The sequence below is a fragment of the Corvus moneduloides genome, chromosome 8, assembly GCF_009650955.1.
Source record: "Corvus moneduloides isolate bCorMon1 chromosome 8, bCorMon1.pri, whole genome shotgun sequence".
Classification (NCBI taxonomy): domain Eukaryota; kingdom Metazoa; phylum Chordata; class Aves; order Passeriformes; family Corvidae; genus Corvus; species Corvus moneduloides.
Window position 1 is genome coordinate 30,309,438 of NC_045483.1, and position 15,371 is coordinate 30,324,808.

Below are 15,371 nucleotides of genomic sequence, written 5' to 3' on the forward strand. Positions count from 1 at the left end.
AGTGAAATATTTTATCCTGAGGAGAAACAGGTTGTGGAAATGTCAAATCTATATTATACAAAAGTAATGCAGAGGGAATCCATTCCTGATTTGGAAAACCTACCTGAATCTCCCATTGCTTTGGGCTCAGAAATATCAGGAGTGAAGTGACAGCAGAGTTCCTGACGTCTAGTGGTTCTAACAAATATATACTTTTTAACTCTGGTTTGATGGACAGTTCCTGTTTATCCAGCATTGCTCAAAATCATGTCTTCATACAATTCGTTCTTTTTAAATAAAAAGGCTTACAACCAGCTTGGACAAGCCTTTGAAGAATACCCTCCAAAGAACACTGGAAAGAACAACAATGCCATGGAAGAAGGATAAGGACAAACCTTTCCACTCATTTATTTTCACAGTTTTGTTAAATGTAGTGAATATGCTTAGCCACACTGAACTAGTCTTTTGTAAAGCACAAAATTCATCAAGGAAAGCTTGTATGACTTCATAATTACACAAAACTGATCCAGGAAAAAGAGATCATGAAGTAATATAGAGTGTTAAACTGTCTGAAGCTTATCCATCCTTTTGTTCAGATGTAAAACTGAGGCAGAACAAGAACTGACCAAAAGATTCCTCGCCTCACCTTTTTCCTTGCCCCTCCCCTGCCCTCCCCTCCTTTCCCTTCCCCTCCCCTCCCCTCCCCTTCCCTCCTGATGTTGAAGTCTGGACCAGTGTGGAAGACAGAATGAGCACACCACCTCCAATCTTCATCATCTACGCCCGAACTCCTCTTGTGTAGTGTGTGTGGGAGTCTCTCACAAGCATCACACTCAAAAAGCTATCTTTCTGTGGTGATTTATCCATCAGTTCAAGTGCTGGCTGCTGTAAAAGAGCTCCTTGTTTCTATGCTCACAAGTACCACTTACAGTACCAAGGGACTTTGGCCAAAACTAGCCAGTCTATATAACTACAAAAAAAGAAAAATAGTGCCTTCTGCTAGCTCAGATTATGATGTGCATGCAAAAATGGATGCACACATATATCTGAAATGGCAACACTGGCAATTTTGATAGTTCTCAAGCTGGTCCAATATGTCACTGTCAGTATGCTTAGTTGTCGGGTGTTTGTACCTCATGTGAACATCTTTTTCCAGACCTGGTAATAGGCTGCCATCCATAAAAGCATATTTAACTGTAAGTAGTATTTCTTCATACTGTTTACTTACTGTCTGTTTTCACTTCTTTGTTTTGTCTCCCATTTATCAGCTAAAACAAAACGTAGGTGCTTTTATAAAACTTTTCAACAAAAGTTTTTGCTGCTAAAAAGGCCCAAACTCAAACCTCAGGTTTTGCCATGGGCTGTAAGCCCTGTGGTTCCTCAGAAACCAAAGTCAACACAGCACAAAGCCATTTCTGAGACCACAGAGGACTGGAGTGTTGAGCAGGTCTTCTCCTTTGCTCCAAGTGCACTTGGAATCCTTATTGTGCTGTTAGCTTACAAGACCCTAAGAGAAGAATTATCACCTTGCAGTGTATCACTAGTGGAGACCAAAGTTGTCTCACTGTAAATAAGAGGTCTGCTACAATGGCAGTCTCAGTAAATAATCCTTGTGTCTGGATTCAGATTCTGACTTCTTTGTTCTAGCAAGATGTTGGATCTGATGGTCTGGAGTTTAATTCTTTGTGGAGCTGGAGAGCTAAAGAGAATCAAGAAAGAGAATTATGATTTTTGTATTGCCTCTACATTTGAAGATTGTGTATACTGCATGAGGAAACTTTCTCTATGTTTTCCAAGAGAGGGTCATTGAAAATATGCCAGATACATTTAAATGAACCTATTAAAAAGTTTGGAAAATTTGGAAATATGAGGAAAAAATAAAGGGAAAAATTGAGTATTGCTTTCAAATTTTCAGACTTACATTTTAATGGAAATATTTAATTAAATGATGCCAAACTAGTATTTCATCTGCAGATCTTCATTTGGGCTTAAGATCTATGTGTCTTGGTAACCGTAGGAAAGTTGTTTTCTGAATACATAACTAGCTCCTGTAGCTCAAAAAAAGAAAAAATGTGAAAAAATTTTAGTAAAGATAGAAAATTTTGGCAATGTCCTGTGCTTTGTTACCTATTACTTACTCTTTTCAGACTGACGACATATGGCACTAAAGAAAGTTTTCCATTGTCTCTGACACGATCAATCAGTGTCAGTGATCCATCACAGTTTCTAGAAACTAATTGCTCTTCTGCTAGAACTTTCAGAAGACACCAGAGTGTTTGAAGAATCACAGTTTGAAATAGTTCAGGAAAATCCAGACATCTTGAAATCTGAGAATGGAGCCAACCAGTTGGTGTAGGCAATGTTGTTACTTGTTACTTGAACTACTTGCTCTTAAGCAGGTGCTTTCAACAGTTTATGAAGAGTTAATAGACATCTTTATAAATACTTGATAGTTTGGTTCAGCCTTTATAGGCTAATACTTCCTTGTCCATGACATGCTTAGAACATATGTAAATCATTCAAAGAACTTTTGAGTATTATATTGGTATTTCTATGTAGTTCATAAACTATGAACTGTTTTGTTTTCCATTTAGGGAGTTCTATACATTTAGTGATAAATGTCTAAGTATTTTTTGCCCCTTCAATTAGAGTCTATTATGAAGAATGTGAGTTTTGAAAACTTCTTGACAACTTCCGTAAAGAGTTCTTGCCAGTATTTTCATGTTCTGAAGATGCAGAACTCTGACTGTGATGTGACTCACTCTTTGTACCCTGGTACTTGTCAGTGTTTAGGGTTAACACAATCCACTGGCATAAAAAGGATAAATGGATGTTTGTGCCTCTCAGCACAAGTGTGCACCATTTTATGTAGTTGGGAGTGTACACAGAACCACTAACCAATCCACGGAAGATACGGGGGCCAGAAATACTGAAACAGCAAAATAATAGAATCACTGAATAGTTTGCATTAGAAGGGACCTTTAAAGTTGCAACCCACCTGCAGTGAGCAGGGACTTCTTCAACTAGATTAGGATGCTCAGAGCTCTGTCCAACCTGACCAGGAATGTTTCCAGGCATGAGGCATCCATCATGTCTCTGGAAAACCTGTGGCAGTGTTTGACCACCCTCACTGTAAAAATTTCTTCCTCGTACCTAGTCTAAATCTTCCCTCTTTTAGTTTAAAACCATTACCCCTTGTCCTGTCATACAAACCCTACTAAAATGTTTCTCCCCATTTTTCTTATAAATCTCCTTTAAGTTTTCAAAAGCTTCAATAGGATCTCCCCAAAGCCTTGTCTTCTCCAGACCAAACAACCACAACTACCTCAGCTTTTCCTCAAAGGAGAGGTGTTCCATCCCTCTGATTATTTTTGTGGGCCTCCTCTGGACCCACTCCAGCAGGTCCATGTCTTTCCTGTGCTGAGAAACCTTAAAGAAGCATCCTACCAGTTTCAACGGCAGCAACTAGAGGTGCTATGAGAAATTGTTACAAATTATCTGCATAAATCTTAGTTATCCCAGTTTCCCTAAATAAAACTGAGTCACAGGGCCAAAGGGGTTTTAAGGCTGTCAGTGAATCTTCAACACACAGATTCCAAGCTTCAAGCATCCCTGATGCTACAATCCCCAGCAGCACCTACAGGGCATCAAGATTCAGTTCTGTGGAAAGGGATTTGAACTTGCAGTGATATGCACTTCCCCTACCTAGTGCAGAGAAGCAGCACTTCTGCAGGGTCTCATTCTGAGACTCCTCATCTCATCAGCAGGTCAGAGACCCTGTTACTGGTAGCCAATCAGTTGCAAGGTCCTAGCCTGGCAATAAGGCAGAGCTAGGAAATCAGCATCAATACTTCAGACTATAGAAAGTGTCCTTTCTTTCTAACCCTGAATCTATTTTGGCTTTTAAAAGATAACACAGCAATCTGTCCTGTCATCTGTTCTATCACAGCACTTGTACTGTTACATATTGTGGCTCCCAAGAACAGAAAATAAAGTAGAAAAACTTGACAAAATCCATAGTTAAAAGCCAGGTTATTTTTAAATTCGGGTTTTGTTTTGTGGAAAATGGATTACTTTTTCTTTTCTTAGTCCAAAGTTGATCTGTGAGGCAAAAAAAAAAAAAAAAAAAAGCTGTAGCCTTAGTGACATGATTGACTTTCTGAATTGCCTGGCATTTGTATTTTGGTATTAATCTGGGCTGTTAGAGAAGTAAACAGCAGTTTGTGATTGGTGACTGCAAAACTTGATTCACAGAGCACATGCACTCATCTGAAAATATTTTAGTTCTTAGGCTGTATTTCTGACCTTTCCAGCACTCTTAATATTTTTTCATTGATATTTGATCCTGATGGGAAGTAAAAGCAAAGACACTGCTACCTGGATAGTGAGAATAATAGGGATTCATATCTACTTTTTAGTGGCAGAATGAGGCAATGAAAGTAAAAAATCCCACGGCACAAATTATTGTAAATCTGATAAATTCTGCAGCATGAGGATTTTTTGTCTGGAATGTGTATCTTGGATAAACTCAATGTCTTCAGTAGCTGCTGTATTCAATGCCTGGAGAAGAGAACTGTAATTTTTGAAACTAGAAGGCTACCAAGGAAGAAAGTGAGAACTTTGGTGGATCTGCCAGGGCAACTTGTCTAGTTTATGTCTCTCGAATTACAAATAGATCTGTGAGTAGCAGAGCTGAGGAAGATACAATTTCATGTTAGCATCTTCTGGGGATCTAATAGTGTCTGCACCATGGTTAAACCTTACTCAACAGCTGGCATAGGCTGAAATGGTGAGATATTAGGGTGGGACTGGGTATGTGCATATAAAGAAAGTGTCATGTCATAAGAGGGATTGTTTTTTAAAGTGTTCTTCTCTTACTAGCCTGGTTTTCTGTGAAATATGCTGTGTCTTACTTCTCTGCTGCATAATAGATAAAGCCTTCTTTTTTTCTTCTGTCCACTCATAGAATGCAGCAGCAGCAGCCTGCCAAGTAGTTTAGGTATTAATAAGGGTACTGCCATAGGCTCCAGTTGCCATTAGCTCAAATGCTGTCTTGGGCCAATGTAGTTACATTGCTTTTGGTGCTGGAACACTCTAGGCTTCCTGGAAATGTGGGGTGCTGATTTCCTGTCCATGTTCTGTGGGAAAAACTGGCCCATTCTTAAGGCCTTTATTTAAGCTGATGGCATTGTCTCAGCCCTAACAGATTTAGCAGGACAACTTCCTTAAGGAAAGATTTACCAATATGAATAAATGAAATACATTGGGTTTGTGAGAATTTATACCCAGAGTTTACAAATGAAGTGTGATAAAGTCACTGTGGGTTGAAGGTGAAATAAGGTGTATCATAAACAAGGACTTCACTGTTTAGCAATGCCTGCATATATGAAACATTTCATTTAAGTTCATTTTAAGCCCTGCATTTTGCTGCCTCAGTGTTCACTTTTCCCCCCCCTGTAAATCATAGGGTGAGTGTTTGAAGAAGATCATATGTCTCAGAGCGTGCAGGTGAGTGGAAGGTTAAACATTGTGACTGGTATTCAGGTGACTCTTGTGCAATCAATCCCAGTGATATGACACTCAGTCAAAAGAACTGACAGTCATGGCGAGAAGAAAAGGGAGGAGGAAGATGAAGGGAAGGCTCTTGAATGTGTTTTCAAACATTGCATTAAAAAGAAAAAAAGAGACCTGGTCTTTGATTCTTGGCTGCAGCTGGGTCTCTGGCAGGTATGAGGATGTGCTGAGTCTTGCCCAAGTGTTCAGGAACACAGGGGCTGGAATCCAGAACCCCCCTGTTCACATTCTTCCTGAGGTGGAAGGCAGAGGGGGAGGGAGCCGGGACCTTGGCTGTATCCTATGAAACAGTGACTGTTTCTTTGCATAGTCACAGAAGAGCCAAATATATTTGCTTGATGCATCTTGTTGTATCTTGCAAAGCAAGAGAGTACAACAAGAAAGAAAATGTGGTATTTTTTTCTGCAGTAAGATGCTGAAATGCATCAAAGATTTTGATGCTCATAAATACACAAGAAAGGCAATGTTTAGATAGTCCAAAGAAGATTCTAAGGGTGATTTGTAAATTCTGTTCAGCATGGAGCTCAGGGTTTAATGGGCCAGTTCTAGCAACGGTATCCACACAGCTATCTTTATACAGTAGCTAAAAGAAATTAGTTTAAACCTTAAGCCAAGAGACAGAAAATCCCTTTGCATTCTTTTCCAGTTACCATTTCAGTGAAGTGCTCTCAGCATACTGGTAGCTTCCTAATGGTTAGCACAGATTTCATATTCTTGCCATTATGTTCACAAACGTATACCTGATTGGCAAAAAGTCCTTCTGAGGGAGAAGAGGTAGTGGAGGGTGTTAATAGAGGACATATGAAACTTCATATTTCCATAGGCCTTCGGAGGGATACCAGGAGTGATTTAGAATCTGAGGAAAGGTGGGACACAGAGACAATGAGACAGCTGTGGATGACAATGCACTCCTAAGCAGTTTTGCAGTTCTGTACAAGGAGTAAGAGGTACAGAATAAAGGCATGGACCCAAAGTGATGTGTAATCAGGTATATTATCCTCTTAAAAGTGAAGGATGCCTATGCTCTCCTTTGCTTTCTATCTTGCTGCAGCAGAGAGTGCAGCTATCTGAGTACATTTGCTGTCACACCTGACACAGTTACTGTGAGAACAGTCGGGCTCCAAGGTCACTGCACACCAGACACTGGGGAAATGTAAATACAGTTTATCTTAGAAAGATGTTAGAGGTGGCTTGAACCCCTCAGCCTGCCCTGCCCCTCCCCACCCTCCAATGAACTACATACCTTTTTAACACCATCACCGAGGAGGTCTTTGATTACATGTATTTTATTTAGTTGCACACAATAACTGGGTGCAGCACAGCAGAAAGGACATATAAACTAACTAGGGGAATAACTATCCTCCTCTGTGTAGGTCTAGTGACATCCACTAGACCACTAGACATCCACTGTTGCTATATCATGATTCTAAGGCAGCTTTATGAAAACTTCTGTCTACTTCAATGGATGCAGCAAGGGAGAGTGTCCTCTAAATACAGAAGTTTCCAGCTACTAGCAAAGGTATCTTATATGGAATTTACTTTAGGATTTCATAGCCGTCAGTTTCCTTACAGCTGCCTTTTCTTATACAATCATTAAATCACATATGTTTTGCAAATGCTGGCAGGGTTTTCAAGTGCCTAATGCAAAATGGAAAGAGGACATTTGTCCTTAAAGTGAACAATTTTTCTTCCTGGAATAAAGCACTTTTTCCAAGATATACTGGCTCATTGCTTTTAGTGGCACTCAAGCTACCTTCTTTCTGGAAACAGTGGAACACTTGTCCTTTGAAACCCCAGGCTTTTCAAGATGTCTCAAATCTGACATCCCAAAATTAAGGTACTCTACAGAATCCCGGCTATTATCTTTACTCAGCCCAGGTGGCCTCACATTGCACCATGGGGAATTTCTTTAGCATGAATTTCTAGTTAAGTCTTAAATCTCTCTCAGGAAGAGCTGCTACTTTATTGTTCTATTCTGTATTAAAATACAAAACCAATTAACCAAACCTAAGGCAGTGCTTATGAATCCAGAATGAACGTGGCAAGTTGACTCCATAAGCTTGAAATTACATACCAAATCAAATTTTTCCAAATGGCACTCTATAAAACAACATGTAATTTCCTCACTTACACATTTGATATGTTGTGAGCCTGGACAGAAATAACATCACTTGGAAAGAACCTAGTTCAAAATAATGAGGAAGGGAACTCTTGCAGTAGTAGGTCAGAAAGCACTTGTGGCTGTGGGGATCTCTTATCAACCTTATTTTTTTCTCATCATTATTAATATGGGTAAAGCTAATTAAGTGTCTTAGGTGCACTGGAGATATAGAGAACACATACATATTTTGTACCTGTAGTAGCTTTATCTATCTCCTCACTTGCTTAATTACTAAAGCTAAAGTTGTTCAGACTCACAAAGGCCATTTTTATGCAAAATAGGGAATTACTTCGAGCCCAGGAGAAGAACAAGTGAAATATAGTCCTACTCGAATATCATATGGCCTTTGGGATCCACTGGAAACAGGAGTGTCAGACTAAGAACATAGCTTATACTTTCCTTGAGATGCAGGTCTTGCATCTAATTCTGTTAGAAGTTAAGATGACCATTTTCTACCTCTGCCATAATGAACAGGCCATTTCAAAGAAAAACATTGAATGTGGTCATATAGTCTCCACCACAAAGCCTGGCTGTGTGATCCCTTGATACTGATACAATCACTGATTCCTGGCTGTGATTCTTAGGGCTTATATTCTATGCCTGGTTCTGCTATTACCATACGTACCTGTGTTCTAGGTATGCCTGTATGGAATATTCTGCTGCATGCATTGGAGGTTCCACTACCTGCACTGTTATGTAGAAATAGACATACTGTAAAATCACAAGTGCATTAAGCCTTTAAGAAAAATGATATGGAAAGACACAGATCAGTGAACAGGCAGTGGAAAACTGAGCAAAATTATCAGATCAGAATTTGGGTTTTGTGAAACATAGTGTGATAGTGTGTAGCTGCAGTGTGTAGCAACTTCTTCCAAAAAAAATACATTTGAAGTAGTTATGTAAAGTAAAAATAGATCCATACACAGACAATCTGGAGCTTCCTGGAAAAAAACACATTCAATGCCACCTTTTTATGTACAGATTTCCATCACTGTACTCTGGCTGTGCAGGTGTGCCATAAGTCATTCCTGACAATCCCACCTGCCATGATTAATATTGACCGAGTATAAAGGAGAACTGTCTGTTTGGCAGCTTGCACAGATGTTGCAGCAGGGCAGTCCAGAGTCTGGTTGCAGCTGGCAGAAAGCTCCACTCTGTGGCTGCAGAGCTGTGCCTGTCCCAGTGTCAGGCTGGTCACCAGCACACGTGGTAACAGCCTCAGCCCTTGGGATCTGTGCCAGCAGGGAGTGACATTGCCCGCTCCTGGCTGTGCCTCTTGCTAGAAAAGAGGCCCATTGCAGGAGATGGTGAAAGAAGCTACTCTGGCAGCTCCATGTCCTCTGAGAATTCCCTCTATACAACAGAGATCACTCAGTCAAATTCAGCAGACTTCCGGATGTTTTGAGCATCCCAGAGAACAAATTGATCAGTGACCCAGTTCTTTCATTCCATTTGATTGCTTTATTGAGCCAGGATTCCTGATGCCAAAGGGATCCCGAGGGTCTGATAAATTTGGTGTGAAAAGAGATGTTTGAATTAAGAACTTCATGGATGAAGAGGGCACAACAGATCAAAACAACTTTGACTATTCCTGCTTCTATTTAGAAACTGCAGTAATATTTGGAGTCTGCCTGCAGGTTTTAAATGGAAAGATTGCTTTTCTCTGCTGTAGTGTAATGTCTAACACATTATATATAGTAGGCATATAATGCAGTTATGATACTGTTATGTGTAATTCACCTTTTGTAAGCAGAGATAAAGAAAGGAAGCTCCTACTTCCATCAGGTTTGTAATTTAAAGTGTATCCAAAACCTAGTAGCAAAAAAAATGTGCATGCCTATGAGTGGAAGAGGCTGTAGGAGCGTGTCCTCTGCATGTGGGATGGAATGTGAGAATTTTTTTGGTTTTTTCAAAGGAAGTAGCTGCTAAAGCTTTGCACTTGTGTTAGAGGTGCCCATATTTGCTGAATGGTACATTTACTGGCTTTATTTCTGATAGCAAACATTTGTGTCTTGCAATCATATTCCTCAAGTGTGGATCATTCTCCCTCAGTTCATGAACAACCCTCCATTCAGAAGCCCTCTGAAAGCCTCTGACACAACTCCTGCAATTGAGAAATTTTGTTTTTCTTTTGTCTACCTCTATTTGTACCATTCCCATACACTAAACTTCATGAAGCATAGACTGTGACTGGTATGCTTAGAAAGTATCTGCAGTATTATGAATGTCACTGCAAACTACTAATTTCAATGAAGTCTTCAATCATCCAAATGCGCTAGCAACCTTACATATGTAAGATAAAAGTAGTCCCAGTTGAGTGAGAATAAGAAGTCACAAATGATAAGAGTCAAATGAGATCATTCCCACATATGAAGTGATGGTGATCATGATTATGCAAAACACTAGGTTTGCCAGAAATTCATTGTTCTGCCATCAAAAGATATTCATGCTTTCATAGTAATTTTCTGCAGCAAGCACTACCAAGAAAGCAGTTTGGAAAAAAAATGTCTGAAAGGCCCATTTTACAACTTGGGAATGTGAGAGATTACATCAATCTGGAGGTTTCTGACGATTACATGTAGCAATTGAAAATCCAAAAATTAAAGGTTAATATCCAGTCATTAACGAATCACAAATGCCCATTGTTGTCAGGCTTTCCTGTGTATTACTTACAGCTTCTTCTAATTCTTCAGGACTTACTCATGGATGACTTATAACTCACGCTGGCATTAGTACTGTATACAGTAAATTATGTAAGATGATTGCACAAAGTGCCTCTCCCATGATGTAACTAACATTAAACTGTTAATCATAAACCTAGGGCTTCTCAGCTTTCACGGAAATGCAGCTGTTATACAGCCAGGTGAAACACTCTCCGAGGAGTCTGGTGAAGTTGCTCTGTTCTTGCTGACATTTGTTGAAAGCCATATGCTGCACATAAACCAAGAAGACAGCAAAGCCTTGCTACAAAAACGTAAACCTTTGTGTATGGAAAGGATGCTGAATTTTGAAAAACTGCTTTATTTTAGCAAGGACATGTTTTTATTTGGTCTTTTCCAGACACATAGCAAAACCTAACCCTAAGGGAAATCATTTGCTACAGCTTAGTGGTGTGTTGTATTATTCTCTGACAAGATTTGTTTGTCAGTTTTAAAAGCAGTTTATAAACCAGTCATGTAGATCAAACACAGAAAGCTGAAACATTCTGAAACATTCATCATGCAAGAGGTTTTTTCCCTTAAAACAAATCCTCTTTCCTTTTTGCTAGCTTGACTAACATAAACTTTTACTCTAATGATGACTGGAAAAAAAAAAGGTAATCTTTTAAGCTGGAGTTGTGTGTGTCAGCTGGAGTGTACCATTCCTAGAGTGTTATTAATCATAAGCCAGTCTATAAAACAATGTTTCTCTGCATGGGGCGTGCTAACTAGCTTCCAACGACACTGAGTTTAGCCTAGCTTTATTCTCCAGTGATCTAAATCTACAAGTAATGCCTATTTCACCTCAAGAGGTGTGTTTTTCACATCCCATCTTTTGTTTTATTGCATCTTTTTTATGCTCTTCTGACATTCTTGTCCTTCTGTAGGTAACTGTTATATTGTGTTTATGGAAGGCATATGCAGAAGCTGGGTACTGTTGCAAAGAACCATGCTAAAGCACAGTACCTTACAGTATAGGAAATAATGAGAAATACATGGGAGTGGTCTGGATCAGTTCCTAACAACCTGAATGTTCTGATGGGAAACTCATTAGACAGTAACTGTGTCTCTATCTACTGATATCATCACCAAAAATATTTTCTTCCTCTTAGATTCAGTGCTAACGAAAAAAAAATCGGTAGGTGTAAAGTATTTTAAAATCTTCCAGGCATTTCTAGGCAGGTGAGTATATAATGGTTCACCTTCATTGATACAGTTCTGTTCCTTTATGCATATTTGGGCTTCTCCAAAGCCAGCAATACTTTTCTTTATGCTCTTCAGGAAGGGACCAGGTGAAATTGCAAAAGAATAGTGCAGTGTACCCTCTTCATGCACAGTGGTTGTGAGTGCTTTTTGCCACTGCAAAACTAGTATGTCCAACTGTTAAAGAGAGCTTCATATTATGACAGTCTGTTCCAGCCTCAAAAGACAGGAAGACAGGTTAGATGCGGAGAAAAAAAATTTTGAAAAGGACTGAATTAATAAAATAATGTTCCATTAAATCTGTAGACCCAAGGTTTTAGGACTTGCCAGTGAGAATGAAATGAAGTACAAAACAGTTACACTTTTTTGTTATGATACTCATGACTATGAACAAACCATTTCCATAATTCACGCACAGAATTATACTGAAGGGCGCAAGGGTCACGTATCTCAATGATTAGCATAACACCTTAAGAAAGGAAGAGGATAATTCCATTTTGCAGTGTAATGATTATTTCTGACTATGATGCCATCTTTGAGTTACAAATAGTAAAAGAGTGAACCTACCCCTACGGAGCTAACTTTGCATATGGTCCATGTTCTCTAGTCCAGATGCCTCATAATTCTTCAGTAACAGAAAATTTGCAGGTCAAAATTCTTTACTCCTGTGAATTTTCTTAATTTCACTTCAATTTCCACAGCAGGTCTTCCCAAGATGTGCTGTTTACCCCACAGGACTATAGGAGAGAGTTTGAAGTAGCCCATGAACTAAATATTTCTTGCTTATTTCTCTGAAAGACACTGACAATAGTTGATGAAGCAGTAGATTTTTCATGTCTGCTCCTGTGCTTTGCAAGGCCTGATAAAGAGTTTGGAATTCTGCTTTCAGGATGAGGATATGGGGAGTGGGATAAATCACCTCCTCCTCTGTGCTCACATAACCTGACAGAGAGTTGAGCGCAGTTCTCTTTCTACTCTGGCAGTACCCAAACTAGCTAAATTGAGAAATTTAGGATTTTAGAGAGTAATTAAAAACTTTCATACGATATATGTGTTTTAAGAATCCATTTGCAAAGGGAGGATTTTACACAAGTTTTCTATCAACAGTAAACTATGGTTGAAACTTGCTGTTTCTCCTTTCTGTGTCCTGCTGGGTGTTGAGTTTTCTTTGGTAGCACATCCTTACCTGTCAGTCACTTGCCCAGGCAGAGCTGAGTCAGACCTCAGCCTGCAAGTCCATGTCTAGACTTGTCCCCAGTGTCCCAGTCCTCTTTGGCTGGCACTGGCACATTTTGCCTGGGGCTGCTGGTGGCTGAACTCTGTACTTGATGACATGGTGGAAAGAGGCTTAAAATGTTGCAATAGGTGCAAAAGTCAATGTGTCACTGTCGCTGCGTGTAATGGCCTTACGTCAGTGCAGTGGCATGACATGTCACTGTTTTCTTCCACTGCAGGCCATATACAGCCTGTTACACTTTGATCTGCTCAGCAAACCAGAGTGGATTCCTTTTGTCTGTAAACAGCAGCTGGGTGAAAGGAAAGGGTAATGGAGCCTGAAGGTATTTGATGCATCGGCATTAACTTTGAATATATTCGCTGACCAGATAACAGCCCATATGTGCACTGCCAGTGTCAGTTTGTAGTTGTTACTGCTTCTAGAGCACAGTTGTGGTAAAAAACGATCTGCTCTGATTTCACCTTGGGAGGTGTGATTCTGGAGGGAAAACGTGGCCTGGCTAAATCTATGTGCTGTGCCTTCCTGTGACCCTCTTGTCACATGAGCTATTTCAAATAAGACTTTCTTTGTTCTTGGCAAAAAGGACATATTCTTTGGTGGGTGGCTTGCCTGTCCTGTTACTGCTCAATATGGATTTTCACATTTTAGATGTTCCAACTACGCAAATGGAGCAGGTCTGTACTGTTCATCAGATGTAAAACTAACTTTAAAAGAGCATATGGAGGCATATGAAAGGTTTGCACTGCAGTTAAATCTGTCTGAGGATCAAGGAGGACCAAGTAATTTAGAACAAATTCTTGCATTTTAAAACATCTATCCTTAATCTGGGGCAAGCATGCCTGAAGCTTTATAGATAAAATAATCTCATCCAACCTCATGTCACATTTTCTAAGCAAATGTTCATGGTTCACATCTGCTTTATTTACTATCTGTTAGATTTAATGCATTCTTATATATTAGAAAAGAAATATATCTTCAGATAAATGTGGTTTTAAAATGGGATTATAATCCCAGGGCCCTCAAACACTCATGTTTCAGTGAGTAGAAGCAGATTTTTCTGATACAGTTGGGGCAGAAATGTTTCTTGTATGGCTCATACTGTGTAAAATGATATAGAACAGTTCTCTCTTTCAGTATTAAATCACTTACTTATAACAAGCATGGATTTTGAGTGCAAAATTTGTTAATGCTTACAGTAAAGTGTAGAATGTGAGACATATTAAAATTCTTAGAATACCAAAGGGTGTGAACCAGATTTGGAAATATGATAGTGGGTTTAACACCTCTTTTAAAATGAGGCAGATGTAGAATAATCTAATCAAGATGTGTCTCCAAAGTATGAAAAGAAATCTATTCTGAACCCAACTTCCTGCAGTCATGAAGTGTACATCCATGAAGCTCTCAAATAAAGCAGTGTGCAATCAATCCATGCTTCTTCCTCTTAGAGAACAGAGCAAATGTGAACTATTCATTATTCTAACAGTACTTCATTTTTTTGTGTATTGTGTACACAATCCTGTGTTTTTGCAAAATCCTGCTCTAAAAGTAAACCTTGAAAGCAATTGCAAGTGCAGAGGCAAATGTGCCATCTCATGTGCATTCACATGAGGTCAGCTGATTGCATGTGATTATAAACATGCTGTTGATTGTGGTGGAGTGGCCAGGCCTCACGAAGGCTTTGTGTGGAATTATGGATTTGCAAATGCAAAGTGTCTGAAACCACTTGCAGTGACAGCAAGACTGCTGCAGGACACAAACAAATTTTGTCCTAACCCTGTGAAATTAACAGCATTCCTCTGTTTGGTTTGACCCTGGTTAAAGCAGGTTGAAACAAGGAAAGCTGTTTCCTTAGCATGCAAAGTAGGTAATGCTGGGGTGAAAGGCAGGTTTAAGCATAAAAGTGGTAGGGGAAAAAGGCCTTTTGCCTTAGCAGAAAAAAAAGGAGCCACCTTGATTGCTTTCTGTGCTTTTCTCTATCTCATCTTTACAACATTAATCTGAAGATCTTTTAACATTACTAAGTTCACTGATTTTTCCTGTTGCTGAAATATCATTTAATTTTAGCTGCTTTTAGTTAGGTATCTGTAGCAGTAATCAATTGCCTAAACAGACCTGTATTGCCATTTGAGAGGCCCTAAGGTCTTGCCATAGCACTGGCAGGTATGATACAGGACCTAAGGCAAATTGTTGCTCTTCTGGGGCAGCAGTGGTTATATTAGGGCATCTCACATGGGACCAGACCCTTGAATTTAGTCCATAGCCTCAACAAATTGTCTTGGCTTCTTGTGTGGTCAGACAAGAGAAGAGAGAGGCTCTTTCAGCAGATGGTTGTGAGTGCCTGTCTTAGGCATTGAGTCATTCCTGTAAAGTATTTGTCTGTTCTTTTACCAGGGAGTGCAGGCAATGAGGTAAGTCTAGGATTTCTAATTTGTGGATGACAGAAGTCAGTTATGGTAAATCTTGTTCTCTGAAAACAAAAAAATATGGAAATTATGGGCTTTTAATATAAAGAGTTTGA

At 39.4% G+C, this 15,371-nt stretch overlaps 1 protein-coding gene across 11 annotated transcripts in view; it reads left to right on the plus strand.

The window, feature by feature from the left end:
- CABCOCO1 (ciliary associated calcium binding coiled-coil 1) overlaps nt 1-15,371 on the plus strand; it is a 273,645-nt gene that overhangs the window by 3,603 nt on the left and 254,671 nt on the right. For 7 of the 11 annotated variants that reach the window (XM_032115949.1, XM_032115953.1, XM_032115952.1 and 4 more), the window contains exon 1: nt 10,542-10,688. The exons of 2 other annotated variants lie outside the window; for them this stretch is intronic. In XM_032115949.1, the coding sequence (XP_031971840.1) occupies nt 10,643-10,688 (46 nt within the window). In that variant the 5' untranslated portion in view covers nt 10,542-10,642. Of the gene's footprint in view, nt 1-10,541; nt 10,689-12,854; nt 13,176-15,371 lie in introns of those variants that run through there. 2 more of the 11 variants (XM_032115956.1, XM_032115959.1) reach the window with 2 other exon arrangements.